Source organism: Dissoconium aciculare, assembly GCF_010015565.1.
Source record: "Dissoconium aciculare CBS 342.82 unplaced genomic scaffold K489scaffold_11, whole genome shotgun sequence".
NCBI classification, from domain to species: domain Eukaryota; kingdom Fungi; phylum Ascomycota; class Dothideomycetes; order Mycosphaerellales; family Dissoconiaceae; genus Dissoconium; species Dissoconium aciculare.
This window is the reverse complement of record NW_022984961.1, coordinates 702,463-720,329: the sequence shown is the minus strand read 5'-3', so window position 1 is coordinate 720,329 and position 17,867 is coordinate 702,463. Positions and strand designations below refer to the sequence as shown.

General features: G+C 51.8%; 7 protein-coding genes across 7 annotated transcripts; 4 read left to right on the top strand and 3 right to left on the bottom strand.

Moving 5' to 3' along the window:
* Positions 1–134: 134 nt before the first annotated feature.
* K489DRAFT_383103 (Pex19-domain-containing protein) lies at positions 135–1,737 on the top strand. The gene is made up of 2 exons (XM_033605517.1): positions 135–438; positions 492–1,737. The coding sequence occupies exons 1-2, from the start codon at positions 366–368 to the stop codon at positions 1,403–1,405; spliced, it is 987 nt and encodes a 328-aa protein (XP_033457340.1). The 5' UTR covers positions 135–365; the 3' UTR covers positions 1,406–1,737.
* On the bottom strand, positions 1,663–2,432 carry K489DRAFT_412269 (uncharacterized protein; the record flags this gene model as incomplete). The annotated part of the gene is made up of 2 exons (XM_033607912.1): positions 1,663–2,076; positions 2,139–2,432. The coding sequence occupies 2 exons, from the start codon at positions 2,430–2,432 to the stop codon at positions 1,663–1,665; spliced, it is 708 nt and encodes a 235-aa protein (XP_033457339.1).
* Positions 2,433–2,747: 315 nt separating this feature from the next.
* Positions 2,748–5,396, bottom strand: K489DRAFT_433720 (uncharacterized protein). Its single transcript, XM_033608528.1, has one exon. The coding sequence runs from the start codon at positions 5,301–5,303 to the stop codon at positions 2,985–2,987; it is 2,319 nt and encodes a 772-aa protein (XP_033457338.1). The 5' UTR covers positions 5,304–5,396; the 3' UTR covers positions 2,748–2,984.
* Positions 5,397–5,631: 235 nt separating this feature from the next.
* Positions 5,632–6,300, top strand: K489DRAFT_324380 (uncharacterized protein; the record flags this gene model as incomplete). Its single annotated transcript, XM_033601755.1, has 1 exon — positions 5,632–6,300. The coding sequence occupies one exon, from the start codon at positions 5,632–5,634 to the stop codon at positions 6,298–6,300; it is 669 nt and encodes a 222-aa protein (XP_033457337.1).
* Positions 6,301–11,169: 4,869 nt separating this feature from the next.
* K489DRAFT_324484 (kinase-like protein) lies at positions 11,170–12,927 on the top strand (the record flags this gene model as incomplete). Its single annotated transcript, XM_033601761.1, has 4 exons — positions 11,170–11,589; positions 11,761–11,767; positions 12,170–12,681; positions 12,778–12,927. Coding segments are annotated over 4 exons (1,089 nt in total), but the record flags the coding sequence as incomplete, so codon positions are not given.
* Positions 12,928–14,693: 1,766 nt separating this feature from the next.
* Positions 14,694–15,176, top strand: K489DRAFT_52560 (uncharacterized protein). The gene has a single exon (XM_033608697.1). The coding sequence runs from the start codon at positions 14,792–14,794 to the stop codon at positions 15,032–15,034; it is 243 nt and encodes an 80-aa protein (XP_033457335.1). The 5' UTR covers positions 14,694–14,791; the 3' UTR covers positions 15,035–15,176.
* A 727-nt stretch (positions 15,177–15,903) lies between these two features.
* On the bottom strand, positions 15,904–17,776 carry K489DRAFT_361873 (glycosyltransferase family 59 protein; the record flags this gene model as incomplete). Its single annotated transcript, XM_033602642.1, has 4 exons — positions 15,904–16,919; positions 16,972–17,363; positions 17,445–17,620; positions 17,681–17,776. 4 exons carry the CDS (start codon positions 17,774–17,776, stop codon positions 15,904–15,906), a joined length of 1,680 nt encoding a protein of 559 aa, XP_033457334.1.
* Positions 17,777–17,867: the final 91 nt, after the last annotated feature.

Genomic DNA, 17,867 nt, shown 5'->3' with positions numbered 1-17,867 from the left:
GGATCGGAACAACATTACTGTAATCCTCGAGATTCCAAGGTCGTCCTCCAGGGCTGGATGATTGCCGCCCTCCGCAATTGATGGGGTCTGCCGTGTCTGTATGGTGGGCTGGAGGGGGAAAATATTGGACTTGCTTTGCGACATGTGATCAATAGGTTCACCATACAGCACATTTATTATTCCCCGGTTATCACCACACACTACCGCGCACTACTCTGTCGCCCATTGAATCGCTACCATAGCACACTTATAGAGGCGAACAAGTCTTCGCGCACAACTTCGAGAGCAGAAGGGAACAAATAGTCATCGCACAACAACTCCAGCACCGGCATCGCACCTCGGCTTCCTGTTCACAGACTATCGCAATGGCAGAGAAACCTCCAAAAGAGGTCGTGACAGCACCAGACCCAGAGGAGGATGATCTCGATGACCTAGACGGTAATGGCTTGTAAATTTTGTGCATCAAACTACCAAGCTTATGTAACCTGTAGACGTCCTCGACGAGTTTCAAGCGACTTCAATATCACAGCCAGCATCGAAAGCACCTGTACCAGCCACATCTGTACCAGAACAACCAGCAACAGAGTCTTTAGCAACCAAAGCGGCTCCTCCCAAAGATGCCGCCCCTTCCGAAGATGAATTTGCGAAAGAACTACAAGCGAGCATGTCAAATCTCATCAGCGAGCTGGACCAAAACCCGGACATGCAGAAGGAATTCGAGAAGATGATGCAGGAGTTGATCTCAGCTGGCGGTGTACCCAATCCCGAAGAGGCTGCGCAACGAAGCGGACCAGCATCTACACCCGCGGCAGCCGGCACATCGTCGACGACCAAGCCGGCGGCGAGCAGTAGCTCAAGCAGCACCAAGAAAAGCGGCGCACCGGAGGACAAATTCCAGGACACTATCCGACGGACGATGGAGCGGATGCAGGCATCCGGCGACGCCGCGACAGCAGCATCGACATCCACACAATCAAAATCTTCGGAGGATGCTCTATTGGAACAGATGATGGCGAGTCTTATGGAGGGCAATGGCGAGGGCGGCGAAGGCGATTTCAATTCCATGCTCATGAGCATGATGACACAACTCACCCACAAGGAGATTCTTTACGAGCCGATGAAGGAGCTACACGATAAATTTCCGGGTTGGATGGAGAAGAACGCGAGCACGACAGCGAAAGACGACCTGGCGCGGTTTCAGAAGCAGCAGAAATTGGTTGGCGAGATTGTGGGGAGATTTGAGCGGAGTGGTTACAGCGACAACAACGATGCGGATCGGGAATATATCGTGGAGCGGATGCAGGAGATGCAAAGCGCAGGCTCGCCGCCGGAGGATTTGGTAGGCGACATGGCGGCTGCGCAGGAGGCCTTGGGGGATTTGGATTCTAGTTGTCCGACGCAATAGTCACGGAAGCTGATGGGGCAAAAATATCTGATTGGAAAGAATATTCTGTGCTGGAGAGGATTTGTTCGACGCCTTCCTTTTGTGTGCACCCCTCTCTGCATTCATGATAGATTCTCTGCGATACCCATGAGCGTGATCGAATAATCAGCATCGCGCACCCAACGCGATCTGCGCGTTTTGGGTCGACCAAAATCGAAAACATCGTCCAGTACGCCAAACGCCTCGCTAAATCCGAATTGACCAAAGTAGCTGTAAGTTCAGCTCTCATCCATATCGTCCACATCCTGCATTGGCTGGCTGGAAGCCGGCAGGTTTCCACCGTCCGCAAGCGAGCTTTGACTCAACATTTCGGAAAAGATTACATCGTAATCCTCGTCATCGCTTCCAAAGTGCTCCGACCACTGACTCTGTGTCTCCATGTCATTGTAGTTATTCGTTGGCATGTGCTCAAGTAGGGCTTCCAGCTCCTCGTCCTCCATTTGCAACACCTGATCCACCTCGTCTTCGTGTGGGACTACCTGATAGCTTGACGGTAGTGACTGCATATCGAAATCTGCATCGCCTGTGGTGTCGAAGGTTTCTTCGTAATCTTCTTCGCGTAACTTTGGCGCAGAGCGGGCTTGATCGGCCTGCCATTGTCGTTGCTGCCGGACGTAGTCGAGGCGCATCATCTAGTTGGACGCGTCAGTAAATTGAGCCACCATAGTACCCGCATGCTGAACCTGATACTCACATCATCCTCTCGTAGTTCGTATCTTCGATCATCGCGGCTATCTCTGACTTTCTTCATAAAGGCATTTCTGCGCTGTACACGCAAGTCGTCAGAGCGAGGCGAGGGCGCTTTCTTGGTATTCCGCTGTGAGAAGGGCGTCGGCTTCGTGATTATTGTGCTCTTTCCTGGAATCGCCAAGTCTGTAGATTTCGCGTTCTCGTTCGACATGGGTCGTCGGCCATAGATATTAACACTGCGGGGTGAAAGTGGCGACGAGACGGCAGGCTGGAACGCGTGCGGCGAGTTTGTAGGCATGGGAGAAGAAGAGAAAGCCAGCATCGTTAATGATCTTCTAATGATTTAAGGGCGATATAGAATGTGTACGAGAAAAGGTGCTGATGATGTTGCCGGACGCAGCGAAACAATGAAGTTGCCGCAGCGGGCTGGATGACGCGCTGGGTAAACGACGCGAAAAGTCGCGTCTTGCGTATTCCTGACCCTGAAGAATTGCAACTCGGGCTTTGTACGTCGGACATGGCCGGTTCCATGGCGAAAGTGCTCATCACTGTATACTTTTAGTTCGACATCATATGAACCGAGTACTAGAAGATGTTGTTTCAGTCTGTGAATCGGCACAAGTGCGATTAAAAATAAGGATGGCTGTCAGTAAGAAATACGGTCATAAAAATGCAGCTGAACGTGCCAATATTAAACAAAATTATACATGTGGTGATACAGTATTCTATTACAAGACCAGCTTGTCGTTGCTCATGATTGGATGGAAAATTGAAAGGTGCAGCCTTGCCAGAACGAATCCATAATTGTGCACACCCTCTGACTGCCTGGACATGCGGGCAATGGTCTGAATTAGTTCGATGGTGTTTCGTGATCGGCGTCATCGCTCCTGTGAACCGGGATTTCACTCGATCCTCGTTGCTGGTCGCTTCCTTGCCCGGCGGGAAGTGATGTGGCACTGGATCCGCTATCCAAGTTATTGCTGGTCTGCGACTCGGCCACCTCCTTCGTTGCTGTTTCGGGGCGCGGTAATTCTTGTGTACGCTTCCCAATCGAAAGTTTCTCGTATGCATTTCGTAAACGATCCTGTTCGCGATGTTTTGACAAAGCTTTGAGTGTCCATTCGTTCCACATTTCACCAGAGTCCTCGATCTCTTTTAATTTATCCAGAGTTGAGGAAATGCTCTGCCGTCCAGCATAGCCTGATAGCAAGTGATTCTGTACGTCGATAGTCGGCTCGACGCCCTTCTCGCGCATGTACACTAGGATCTGCTCGGCCAATTTCATTTTGCCTGCACGCACAAAGCCAAAGAGATATATCGACCAGCAGAAAACACATGGCTTGGCATGTTTGTACGCAAAGCCCTTTGGCGGTCCGGCTTGCATGTCCTTGATGATCTGAGAAGCAAGCATTATGCCTCCCTCGGCGCGGGTAAAAAAATAGAGAAACTGGCCGTAGATATAGGTGTTTTCCGCAAGGAGTGCAAACGGCATTTCTCCCTTGAACATGAGCTCGCGCCAGCGGACGTACAGCAGCTGAGCTCTGATTTTTGGTAGGCGATTTGCAAGAAGATGATGGAAGAATGCCTTGAACATGATGCCGAGAGCTGCCCCGTTAGGGGCTTGTCGATTCTCTGACTGTGATCGATCGCGCAACAAGCCCAGCTGCTGAAGGGGCGCTAAGTCAAATAGCTCCAAATAAGCATCCGCAACGATTTTATATGCTGCTGTAGGATTTTTCTTTCGATGGTGCGTTGCAAGACAGTGCAGTATCTCAGTGGAAATGTATGGCCTCTCGGTGACAACTGACGCCTCAATTGCCATGCGTATAACATCGTTCAAGAGACTTGCATCATCGATGTTGTGCTTCCAAGCTCTCAGCAAAGCAGCATAAGAATATTCATCGGGCTTTGGACCGTTCTCCAACATTGATTTGTGAATCGCAAGTGTAGTCTGCACGTCGCCAGCATCAGCAGCATTCATCATGAGAACGTTGCACACGGTTGTCGTCAAGGGCATGCCACACCTCGAAATGTAGTCGTAGAACCGCATACCAATGCGAAGCCCATCTGGTTGTGTACTTGCTGCGCGGAGGAGAGCGGAGAACGTCATGGTAAACGAGAGTTGTTCCAGCCGCGCACGTGATCCCCGAGCTTGAAGAATCGCATCCAGAGCTAATTCGAAATCGCCGTTTTGTATGCAATATGTTGAGTACTGAAGCCACGTATGCCAGTGCATGCCGGAATTCCGTGTCATCCAGGCGAAAAGTTGCTTCACTGCTGCAGGGGAGCATCCATGCATGAGGCGATATGCCATGGCATTTGATCGCGATTCTGCTAGACCATCGTCGCCAGTGGAGTGCGGAGCAAGCTCGGCCAACTTGTCCAGCTTGGCCACCCGTGATGGGTGGTCGGTCTGATGATACCAGTATGCGACAAGATATCGAGTTGCCTGCCGGGCACGAATCCTCAAGGTTGTCTTGAAAATGGGCAGGCATAGCTCCAAAAAGTCGATCGCGCGAGCTGGCTCATTTTGCAACAGGTAGAGTGCGATCTCTTCCCAGTCCCGAGGTGATACGTTCTCTCCGCTTCTTCTAAAGATCGTCCATATTGACTTTTCATCGTCCATCAATTGAATCAACGCCCTCACTCTAACAGAAGTACCGACAGCATACTCGAATTGCTCCAAGACTTTCATGTAGGAGTCGCCACATCGCAAATCAAAGCTCTCCTCTAACTTTATGACGTTTGTTTCCCAAAAGTTCGAACGAAAAGTTCGAGTAACATCGCCGGCGTCATCGCACGTGGGCGATGGATCTTGGATGCCTCCTTGATCGTCGACTCGAGCTTCAGATAAAATAATTTCTGCCGTTCGAAATGCTTGTGAGCCACGTGTTTCAGAGCCGGCGTCGTCTTCGGGTTTGCAATCGGTATGCGCTTCGGGATTGAATCCTGTGGTCCCCAGGATGTGTTTTCGTATCTTCTCAAGTTCCTCTCTTCTGTACTGCGACATAGAGTGCACGCTTCGCAGAGGCGCATCATCCTCCGAATCCGCAGCATTCGTAAAGCCTCGACGAGTGAGTATCTGGATAGACGGCCATCGTATCGAGCCCAGGAGCGCAGCAGGATTGCCACGGACGAGCGTGCGGAGATAGAGCCGGCATGGTGTCATATGGCGAACATGTAGATTGATGGGTTGCTTGAGCGCATGGGTGATGATGCGGATCTCTGGTGATTGTTCTTTGGGCACGCGATAAATATTTCGATTTCATGGTTTCATTCGGAGATCAGGGACGGAAATCATGCGCTCTGTCGTTGAGGGCTCGGGGGTGTTCGGGCCGAGCCGACCGCCGCAAACCGCAGTGTGAATTTCATGTTTGGTGAAGTGACGACCGGCGACATGCATATGTCTTTACATTAATGCTGCACAATCTCTGGACTCGTCGCTGCAGAAGTGGGCACTGAATTTCCTTTTTTTGGCGACAGCCGATTGCGCCAAAATGGCATCGCTACAGGCGCTAGGAGCTGCAGCCCAGGATCGCAAGGCTCGACTTGCTCAACTGAAATCGCTCAAACGAAAGCAGCCGGATTCAAACGATACTGCCACGGTTGATATCGACGCAACACCAAAAGCCGCAATTCACGATGCCAGCAATCACGAATCAGATACGACGAAGAAGTACATCTCAGGCAGAAACTACGACAGCGAAACTAGAAACGCCAAGCTTGGGTTTGAGCAGGCGCCATCAGACGGTAGGGACACCTTGGAAAAGCAAGCTGCTGCTCTAGCCCTCGAAGTCAAGCAACAGAGCATAGAGGCAGAGAAAACGGAGACTCCTTTGGATCTTTTCAAACTACAACCGAAGAAGCCCAATTGGGACCTGAAGCGGGACCTGGAACGCAAAATGGATGTACTGAATGTACGGACGGACAATGCCATAGCCCGATTGGTACGCGAACGGATCGCCAATCAGCAACAGGCTGCGAAAGCCCGCGCAGCTGCCAGTTCCGACAGAAAAGTGACTGGGTTGGAAGACAGCGGTCGCAGTGAAGCGGCGGGAATAGATGGTACGACTCTGGTGGAAGCCGCGAATATCCGTGAGCAGGAAGATGCAGAAGAAGCCCGCCGTGAGCGCGAAGAGGAGGCAGCGTTGCTGGACGGAAGTTGAGCGTGTCAGGCTTTTGCTGTGCGTTGCACGGCTGGTCAAGACGCGCTACGCGAGCATGGCCGCACACAATGCACTGTCCCCTGCGAATCGCTGGACGAAATTTCTAGAGCGTCATTCGCTAGAAATCTGCCATGGTAACATATGGAATACTTACAAGCTCTCTGCTTGTGCGACGACGCCCTACGGCATGGCACATGTCGTGCAGACGTCGTTCCAGTTGCCAACGTCGCACGAAAGCATATCCGTATCTTCAGAACGAAGCTTGCAAACTGGTGGTCACAACATCAGGGGTATCTGCAAGTGTGACGAATACCTCACACAACATCGCCACCACTATCGCTTACATACGCTCCGCGCGTGACTCGCATTTCAGACGAGGGAGTGGTATTGATGGTGGTAAATGCGAACGAGTGGCCACACGTATTGATTTGTACACACGCTAGTTGCAAGCTGTCGGCACGAGCGAGTACGTCGCTGAGCTCATATTCGGAATTTGCTCCACAGTGCGTTCGTGTCATCTGCTTTACTCAGAGCAGATATGATCATGCTGAGCGGATGGGGATAAGCAGAGCAAGGTCTTTGTGCTTCTCACGAAGCGATATTCGCATTCCTGTTCGACCGCTCAATTATATAAACCGTGGCGCCATATAAGCAGATTGCTCTACGTTCAAAGACATGCGTCTGGGCAGTCAACGTCCAGCATGCGCGTGGTCGCTTGTTGCTGATGTGGAGCCGATCATTTCACATGTCAACTCAGGACGTACCGTATGCAACCCACGCAATCTGGACAAACAGTTCTGCTACCCATATACAAGAAGCCGTGTACCTCGATAGCGTAAAAAACTGATACGTACTGTACAGTACAACACCTTGAACATCGTCATTTCATCACGAATCGTCCGTGTTTGTTGGGTATTACCCCGCGCAGATCAGCACATCTGATGACTTGGACGACAACTGTATCTCTCCCACTTGGACTGGACTCTCGTACCATCAGTATGCGATGGCGATATGGATCGCCCTGCATCTTAAGACTGCGAAGAGAGATACTCGTCGTACTCTGGACGAAAGATTCTCCTCACCTGGACTTGGACCCCGACGTCGACTTCCAAGGTTGATTTCGAAGAACCGGCCGGCTCGCGGCCCGTGCACAAGCCGCTTATCGCAAAATTACGCAAGAGCAGCCCGCCGGCGGCGGCAGACGGCGAGCTCGTGTGGGTTGAAATGTGATTGATCCTGCATACAGATGATGGTGTGGTTGAGTCGGCTATTGTGTCAATGTGTGTGTTTGCATGCTGTCTGTGTGTAGCGTCGTGTTGTGCGGTCATCATTCTGGCCTGTACCCGTGGTCGCCTGCTCCTTCAAGTGCAGGTGCGAGTTTGATGGAGTCTTGGGACTTGTTTTTTGTCCACGGAGATCCACGATGCATGGTCCCGCCCGCCCTTTTGATGCGCTCCAGCATTCGACTGGTTGATGTTGAGATGATTTTTCGGGCCACATATCCATCAATTCCATGGGTGCACAACCCACCCAACGATATTTCGTCTACACTTTGACCTCACAGAATATCAGAGAATCACCACAGGATGATCGCCATGGCACTTGGCTGTTCCCACATCTCATCTCTCATGGTCCGCCCAGCGGGCCTGGTAATAAAATTGGATGACAGGGGTCATGGCCATTGCACCTGCATCCACAATGAGGCATACGGTGCAAGAGGCTAGCCCAACAAGACGTAGCTTAATATGGACGTGCGAAAGGTGATGCTAGCAATAATACTGGAGTCTGTTCTGCTCATGTGCGAAGGACAGACGAAGTCTGCGTTCTCACTGTGCACGAAGTACATGGCAAGACAACGTCCAGGTGGAAGCGATCGTGGAACTCATGGATGTGTAGTACGAGAAAAGCTGACCGCAATGTCGCCAGCGAACTTTGAAACATCTGGCCGGCCGCCCTGCATACTGGAAACAGGATTCATGTGGCATACATGAATTGTGGTGACCACTGGAGTGCATTGCAGGTGCTGCGCGATAGTAGAACGCGTGGTAGCGAAAACGGTCGAGTGGCGTGAGCACGATGGGCGATCCGTGGTTCACGATCGCTGTTACCGTGTTAAAGGGCTGAGATCTGAAGGCATGTGGTTCAGGCGAAACACTTCCCATGATGATACACGTGGATGGGCGATTGCATTTGCATTTGAATGTTAGACACACGCTCGTCAGAGGGATGATGAAGACGAAGTCGATGATGACGTCCCTAAGAGGCTAAGGGATCGCGCCGAAGTGAAGGCGTAGTCGACCGGCACTGACGGCACTGGACAATAGCAGATAACTTTCGAACACATGCATTGTGCCTAATAATGATGGAACCTGGGCATGCATGGGACTACGGCGTGGATATCGTGGAGAATGAAATTCGCTGTGCATACATCGTCCACCTGCAGTGAAGGGACAAGAGGGTCACCCATCACATGCGATATAATAATGTCGTGGGCTAAATTTAAGTACACTTGCACGGAGAAAACCCACGACGAGCGTCCATCACCTTCATCATCATTGCGAACCTTGGAAGAGAGGAGTCGCCTGTTCGACTGATTGGCTGTGATGTTGCCCCACCACCATTGCTTCTCTTTGAGGGTGTGGGCAAGCACTGCGAAAGCCCATTTCTTTCATTTTATCGTTATGCATACATAGATGAAACATGAACGGAGATGGAGGTGTGACACGACGACAACATGCATTCTCTGTACTGTAGTCCACGGGAGGTGATCAGACGTGTGCCGGTCGAGTAGCAAAGCGGGAGGGCGTGCTCCCCAAGTTTATCGCTTTTCCCTCCACTCCATACCACCTGCACCTGGGCTTTGAGGCACACGCTCTTCAGGTGGTCAAAACGGCAAGAGTGCAGAGGCGCTGCGCCTGCTACATGGTACTGTATTCAACAGAAAAGCGCCGCTTGTTCGCCTCCACCTTCTCCCAACACGTCCGGCGGCGGGCGATCATGCCCTGTCTTGCAGCGCGCCGCCGAATGGATGAGAGGACGTTGAAAGTCATAGCTTTGCCGATCGTGCTTGTGACGTTGTCACTGATGATAACGGAGAATATGGCCGCGTGAAAAGACGTCGACTGCTCCACAGCACAAGCGCACGACGATGCTGCTGCTGCTGGAGTGACCGCCTGGACATGCGGCCGGGATTTTCCCTATCGAATGGAATGGAAGGTTTCATAATACAGTAAGTAATACCTAGGTAGTGTCCCATCAGATGGGATGGAGGTCGGAGCACGACCCACTGTGGACCGACGGATATGCACAATCGTTCGTCACAAGAAACCCGACTGCAAAAGTCAAAGAGAGGTACGGTGGTGTACGTACTTGATGTAGATTCTAAGTGGTTGACGGCTCTGAGGTCGTTGAGTCGAGGGTGTCGACCGTGCAGGACTGTATTCGTTCTTCGTTGGGCTCGTCCCGCTGTCCTATCTAATTGATAATCCACCACCTGGAAGAATGTTGAGGAAGTGTGCCTGCCGCTGTTGCTTGTGATGGCATGTCTGTGATGGCCAGTAAAATGGATGGCTCACCACCTGCATCCCCAGCACATGGAACGATTTGTGGATCACCATCAATCATCGGTTTATCCATCCCGTCTGCCACGGCAAAAGCATCATCTTTTATTTTATACTCCTCCTATGCCCGTCCGCTCGTCCGTCCGCGCGCACACTGCTTTGCCAATTACTGTCCTAGGGCTCCGCTCGCCTACAATTGTCTGGTGGCTACCCAAAAGCCCCCCCCCAACTTTTAGCATTCAACGTCACTCTTCGACCCACCTACTCTGTACAAGCAATTACGCTTGCCCTTTCGCTCTTCCTGACTACGCAGTCTTGTAACTACTTCTCTCTATCCACCGGATTGTCCGTCCTGCCGTGATCACATCCGTATCGCACAAACCTCGCTCACTCATTTCCCAACAAACTCACGGCTTCCTGCATCTCATCACCGCCCACAAGCGACAGATTCGCCTCAATCAACCGCCAGCGTCGGCATTAATTTGTCCATACGACTTGTTTTTAGAACATTTCCTCTCAACGGATCTGTTTCCGACCCCACCAGCAATCCTGGCTGCCGATCGCGACCTCATTCTTTCAATGTCCAGCCGGTCGAAGTGCGGGTAGCTGAGGCAACTCGCACAAAGTGGATCACATTCCTGGCGGGCCGACCTTGTCTTGCGCTCGCACTATAGGCGTGATGGACTCATTGAATTGGGCCCAGAGGCGGTCGGGAGAAATGTTCGCGCATCAGAACGAGGAGGATCCTGATTGTACACCCCGGTCTGAGATGCCACCGACTCTAGATGGACGAGATTTCAGTCATCTCAGCGGTGGGCGTGAAAATGTAGGCGCTGGCGACTATTTCCATCATCCACCTGGGAGTCCATTGCGACCTACCATATCACATTCGTCACCGCCTCCCTTGCCCGAAGTTGGAGTAAGCAAAAGCAAAGACTTCGCTGTCCCCGGCCGTTCGCATTCGGTGCGTTCGCCGCGTCGACCAAGCACACAAGCAACGACCTCTAGCCTCAGCGTGCAGAGTACAGATAGCACAATGACAGTCACCCCTGCAAGTCTCCGATATGGTGTCTGGAATGATCGTTTGTCGTTGCGACCGGAACACGCCCACGCGGTCAGGCAAGTGGAGCAAGTTCGCGAACATACAACTCCCGAGCTCTGGCGTGCTGCGTCACAGAACCTTCACATTGACGACATTTCCGCGAACATGGTGAAGAAACATGCTAGCGGAGCCAGGACTACCACCAATACGCCTCAACTGAGTGCTGGGTTGTTTTCGCTTCCATCTACGCAACCTCCAATGCGCACCATGTCATCCGACGCTCCTGGTACATACGCCAGCCCATATTTGCACTATACGCATGTACATGTGCCCAAAGAAACCCATGTCGCTGATGTCGAAGTCGATCCTGTTTCTGGTCGTAAGATTGTCAATCATTATGAGATTATTGATGAACTCGGCCGCGGTACTCACGGCAAGGTCAAGCTCGGTCGTGATCTCAACGAACAAGATTCTTTTGTGGCGATCAAAATCGTGGAACGTTACTCCAAACGGCGCAAGCTTGGCAAGTTGGCCACAACCGAGGACAAGGTCAAAAAGGAAGTCGCCATACTCAAGAAGGCACGGCATCCCAATGTTGTAGCTTTGTTAGAGGTTATCGATGATCCGACGTCCAAGAAAGTCTACATTGTGCTCGAATGGGTTGAGAAAGGAGAAATCACTTGGCGCGTCAAGGGCCCATCTGAAATTGCTATGCTGGAGGCGAGACGATATGAGCGGGAAAAGAGCGGAATCAGCACCGAAAGGCTCATCGCGGAGGACGAGGCTGTTTTTACACGTGTTGAGACGCTTCTCAGACGGCAGAAGCGACTCCGAAATCAGCGCGCACGAGTGAGGAAGGACGACAGTGAAGATGCGGCTCACTTGTGGAGCATCGAAACCGGAGGCCTCGACAGCGATGAGTCCGACGATGAGTCCGACGTTCTATCACGGGTCTCATCCGCAACCACTGATTCTTTGTCACAACACTTCAAATCACCTTTGGATCGACATTCACGGCAATCCTCCCGTGTCTCGTCCCTGGTCGACATGATGCCTGTCGGCAGCCCGTCCCGGTTTTTACCTCTGACGATCGACCCTGAACAATCTTCGCCTGACGAAACCCGCTCAGCGACAGGTCGATCAAGTGGTCATGATCTAATGAGACATCACGAATTGGAGTCTGCTTCGAGCTCACGCGGTGCAAGTCTTGCAAGTCTTCGTGCGCCAATCCGGCAAAACTCGCACGACCTGAAACGATTCGCCAAAGATATGCTGCGCTCTCAACTCGACCCTGAACTTGAATACGTCCCTGTCATGACGATGGACAAGATCCGTGTTGCATTCCGAGATACATTGCTGGGGCTGCAGTACTTGCACTATCAGGGCATCGTACATCGAGACATCAAACCGCCAAACCTTCTCACCACCAACCAAGGACGTGTCAAGATCTCGGATTTTGGCGTTTCATACCTAGGACGTCCTGTACATGACGGAGAGCGCGGGGAGGAGCTTAGCGAAGCTGAGACGCAGGATCTTGGCGACGAGGCCAAAGAGCTAGCAAAGACCGTCGGCACGCCGGCATTCTACGCGCCCGAGCTTTGCAATACCGACGTGTCGGACGAGATTATGCCGGTCACCAAGGCGATCGACGTTTGGGCTCTGGGAATTACATTGTTCTGCATGCTGTTCGCCCGCACGCCTTATGTTGACGGCGAATACGTCGTCATGCGACAGATTGCAGACGAAGAGGTTTATTTGCCTCGCAAAAGACTGGCACCTGTTAACCTCAAACCGACATCGAGGTCAAACTCCACTTCGCGCGCCAATTCGCTGGCGCCGTCCGAATGCAGAAGCGAGTTAGACCTGGTGTACGAGCCGATTAGCGACGAGCTTCACGATCTTATGCGACGCTTGCTCACCAAAGACCCTCAAGCTCGCATCACACTTGAGGATGTGCGACAGCATCCGTGGGTTCTGGAGGACCTGCCTAACAAAGCGAAGTGGCTTGAGGAAACAGATCCTTCTCAACAAAGTCAAGGCAAGAAAATTGAGGTCTCGAAGGAGGATTTGAATACCGCCGTGGTACCGCTCAGCCTGGTAGACCGTGTTCGTGTCGGCTTTAAGAAGGTCGGTAATCAGATTGGAGAACGGCTAGGTCTTGCCAGCAAGGCTTCCGGACGTGCACGAGGACACTCGAACGCAAGCGATTCCCCTGGGCCATCGGCCAGCTCATCAAGCAGTACAATCAGTCAAGATGCCCGTCGAAAAAGCGTGCGCGGGGACGAGACGATCTTCTCAGCTCTGAAAGCTTCCAGAGATCTCGGCCACGCACACGGTAAGGCCTACATTGATCACCGCGACGCTCCTGTCCCCAGCGCGCAATTCAATCATTACAGCTTGAATGACTCAGAAGATGAACAGAATGATGTCTCTCGAGTGAAACCACCCACCAGAGCGAACACGACGGTGTCCACAGCACCGTCGCATGGCACTGTCAGACAATCTGATTACATTCAACACTACCACCACGACCATCCACCGTCGCCGCCTAGTCGAAAAGCAAGTCCTATAGCCGTGCAAACTTCTACTTCTACTCACCTAGGAGGTATCCTGGGCGGAGCAGGGCGACGATTCATCCAGAGTGTTCGAGAGAAAACGTCTCATGCAAGATTGGAACGAGTTCGGTCTTATGACTCACACTCAATTCACTCCACAGACTCTGCAGATCAGCGCTCCGAGCCAAGTGTTGCTCTTTGCCAGACTACAGCGGTTGGTCATATCGACACGCCCGATGCGTTGAAGGACCGCGATTTCTTCGAGAAGCATATTCCTCATGCTCCGTCATCTCACAGGAATGGTCCCAACGACATTGTGTCTGATCGAGCAGAGAGCACAATGACATCGCCCGATCAGATGGCACCTTCTTACCACCACCATGGTTTCATTTCTCGGACAAGCTCTGGCGCCTCTATGGACATTAATCGTTCCCTTGCTCGCAAGATCAAAGCCGATCCTGAGAATCTTTATCACAGGACAATCGCACCAACACCGGCCCTACCGCCAGTTGCAGATGTGAAGTCCCACGATGTTGCGCTTTCGGCCGTGCCATCACTGACCAGCTCGCCCAGCCCCGGAACACCAGCGGAGATGGCCGGTAATGCAGTCATGACTCAACCGTCAACGGCCATGACCTCGTCCTCGTCAGATCTCGGCTCGGCGGTATCGATCACTCTGTCAAATCCATCAATCCCTTCCGCCATTTCCCAAGCTTCCTCACTCGACCCCACTGATCATTATCTTCACGTTCATTCAAGTAAGCGCGCGCCTTCTTCAGATGAGACTGAACGTCCCGATCACAGCGACACTCTGTCCTCTCGTGACGATGAGTTGAGCTACAACGGGTCTTTCTCCGGTCAGGATATTCGTCTGCCTGAGAGTGACCCGGATATCAACGAGGACGATTTCGGCGATCATTACAATGGCTCCGACGACGAATCTGATACCGATAGCGACAACGGCCTTTTGATGTTTCGCCGCAAATCCAGCGCCCATGCTGCCGCCACTGCCGCGGCTGCAGCCATTGCCAATGCGCGTAGTGCGCGGAACAGCGCTTTCAATACTCGCAAATCCTCGACGAGCGGAGCCAGTGATAACACTTTGGAGAGGATTCGCTCCCGAGAGAGGGCCGAGTAGTAATGTGAGGCACAATGGATCATACCCAGGGCTTCCGTCACTGTCAGCCGAGGACTATTGCATCGCGTTCATCGTGAACGACCTCGGTAGCCTGTGTCATCAGACCTGCGCTACACACAATAAGTGATCCTTTTGATCGCATCGGCAAATATGATCAGGCCGACCATTGAGGCAACGCCACGACGCGAATGAAACCATGAATCTTCATACTTCAGCTCACCTCGGGATTCCCAAATACCGAAGCATAGACGACAGACACTCGTCCTCCCATCTTTGCAACATCAACGCCACCATCAAACCCTTTATCATATGCCATCTGTACTTCTTTGTACGCTATAGATTGCTTCGCATTGGGTGTTTTCTCTTGCATCTTCTCATCACCAGCACCCGCGCATTCCTCTGCAGCAGCGTACTTCTCCATCACAACGCACCTCCATAGGCGGTATCACCACCAGCGCCATCGACCTCAAGGTTCAGCATCGCCGTTTTCATTCAAATATTTTCCTGGGCAGGGCAATTTGAAACTTCTTTCCTCATCACTCTCGCGCGAGGGAGATGGCGTTCGGTGTAGCGTCGATGGCTGCATTTTCCCTCCTCACACGCATTACGTCATTATTTTCATCTATCATCATCATTATCATCACGAAGCATCCGAGATCATGAATCGGTTCATCAAAAAAACAAGATAGAACAGGAAGAGTGGCGAGCAGAGGCCCACTGGAATGCAAGGAACAATTACGATTCGACGCGACGCGACGAAACAAGGTAGAACTAGCCACTACGGTGCATTCTCTCTCGTACAGCGGATGACAAATGACTGTCCCTGTGATTCAACTGCGTCGTTTTCGCTTCCATCCCAAAATGCAGGATGGCATGTGACAGACGCTCGAGATATTCTGAGTCTGCTGGGTTTTTGGTGTCTCCTCCACTCTTCCATCAGGGGTTTCATTATAGAGGAGTTTTTCGTGCTGTTTTTTTTTTCTTTGAGCGGGCCCATACGGCCGTGACGTGATAAATGAGCAATGTACAATGGCAAATCGTTACCTTTGCCCACTTCTCCTTTTCTTCTAGGCTCATCATCATTTGTTCCCATGCCACAGGCAAACAATGACAATTGAGAAATGAACTCCCATGAGCTGTATTCGCAGGAATGTACAAACACAGCCAATCCATGCATGATCCATTGTGAAAATGTATCAAGCGTTTGCACACTAGCACTACGTAAAGTGATTGATCTTCCAATAACATAAAAGCTTGAAATCAGATTCTACTGCTATTCTTCCGCCTCGTGACATCTTCGACCCCGGTTCACCACATGAACCTCTGCACCTCGCCCGGCTGTAATGGCCATTCGAACGTCCAGGTAACAAAAATGTACCCCGTCACAGCGTTGATGAGGAGATACCAGAGCGTCTCCAGGACAAGGCGCCAGTCGTATGATGCGAGAATGGCTTGGACGATGCCAGGATCAGCCTTTACTTTGATCTTCTCCTTAGGAGTAGCAGCTGTGTCTTGCAGCAGTACCTCGGATTGCAGGGGCAGATGGATTCGCCAGAACAGCCATGGGATGATGAGATAGCGCGGTTCGAAGAGTGGCGCTGTACAGAGTTGGAGTGTTGTTGTCGCAAGCCATATCAGGACGAACGATGTCGTCACGGGTCGCTCGCCGTTGGGAAGTTGTATAGGTTGGATGGCGGGGGCGTTTTTGTCTATAGTGGTAGTCCTGGCTAATGCCTTCATCTGTGTCCGGTTTGCGGGTGTGTCCTTGGGGATGGTTATGGCTGGTCCACGCATTTCTATGCATGCCCAACCGCTAATCACATAGAGAGGTGTGGCAGCATACCTCATCCACCATGGACGTAACAAGCGCTTGAAGATGTAGAATGTGTAATGGCGGTTGTCTGCTAGCATGAAAGGGTGCACGACTGTGTTGACGTGGACCACGGCCAACGCTAGTGCAGTAAAGGCAATGATTGTGACGAGTCGAGGTAATGAGACTTCGTATCCTGAGGGGAGTCTCGACATAAGCGAGGACATTCGTGCCGATATTTCAACTGGAATTCGTAGAAATTGTGGCAGAATCATAGGCCATGAGAAAAATACGAAATATGGCCAGATGTAGAGCATCTGTGGAAGATTCAAGGTGGCGACGTGATTGGTCTTATCGCCGAGTACCACGCTACCATTGATGATGATGAATGCCGCGAACGCAGCGATGACAATGAGATGTGGTATCGCCGATAAAATCAAGGATACCAATTGTGTTGGTCGAAGCGCTGCCCTGACGCCACAGACAGCAATGGACAGGATGGTTCGAAGGTAATCTAGCATCTCATCAGATCCGAACAGTTTATGGACTGTGCCTCGGCGACTCACCATCGAGATATACCTTGTCGGTAGGAGGGCTATACACGGCTCCATACTTCCAGCTGGTCCGCATAACACTCGCAATTGTGTCACCGAACCCAGGGGAACGCTGGTGCATCGAGTCGCGGACCACCTGCAGACCTTGATCGATGCGAGAGACTACCTCAAGGAGCAGAGGTGCTATGGCGACCCAGAAGATGTTTGTTTGTCGAAACATCAGACTGGCTAGAGCGACGAGCACCTGCAAGATGGAGCCAGTCATGCTCGCCTGAGAACGTCCTGATTTCCGCAAGAAGACGATGTAATATACCAGGACCGACAATGTCGATGCGATATCGGTGTAGTACAAGCTCGAGAAGAAGAAAAGCGGTGGGAAAAGCACAGCATTCAACGCGCTATGGCTGAAGAGCGCTCCATTCTTGATGCCATCGGTCGTGGTCCCATCGCGCCTTATCCGATAGGCTATACAGATGACAAAGAACAAGGCAGTGAGGCAAGTGACATTGATCGATCTCAGGGCAATTGTGCTGCATCCCAGGAGAGGCTTTGCGATGACGGAAAGCAGGTAAAGGCCTGGCGGAGTAGTGATCTTGGGATCCCAAACTCCGTACTTGCCATCGCAGTAGACTTGCGCTTGGGGAATATGGAATATCTCATCCTAGACGAAAAAGTGATGAGAATTGGACTGCACCTACCTCTGTTCTCTTATGATACGTACAAGGTATGGCAATGAGACGGATTTGTCCACTGCTCTGAACCAAAGCGACAATGGCAACGACAGTGCCGCGGCGCCGATGAGAGACGATGCTACCATGGTGGCTGATTTTCAGTGGTCATGGCTTACACCCGTCGAACTGATCGGACGCGAGAGCAGCACGCATCAGTAGCTTGCATTGGGATGTTGT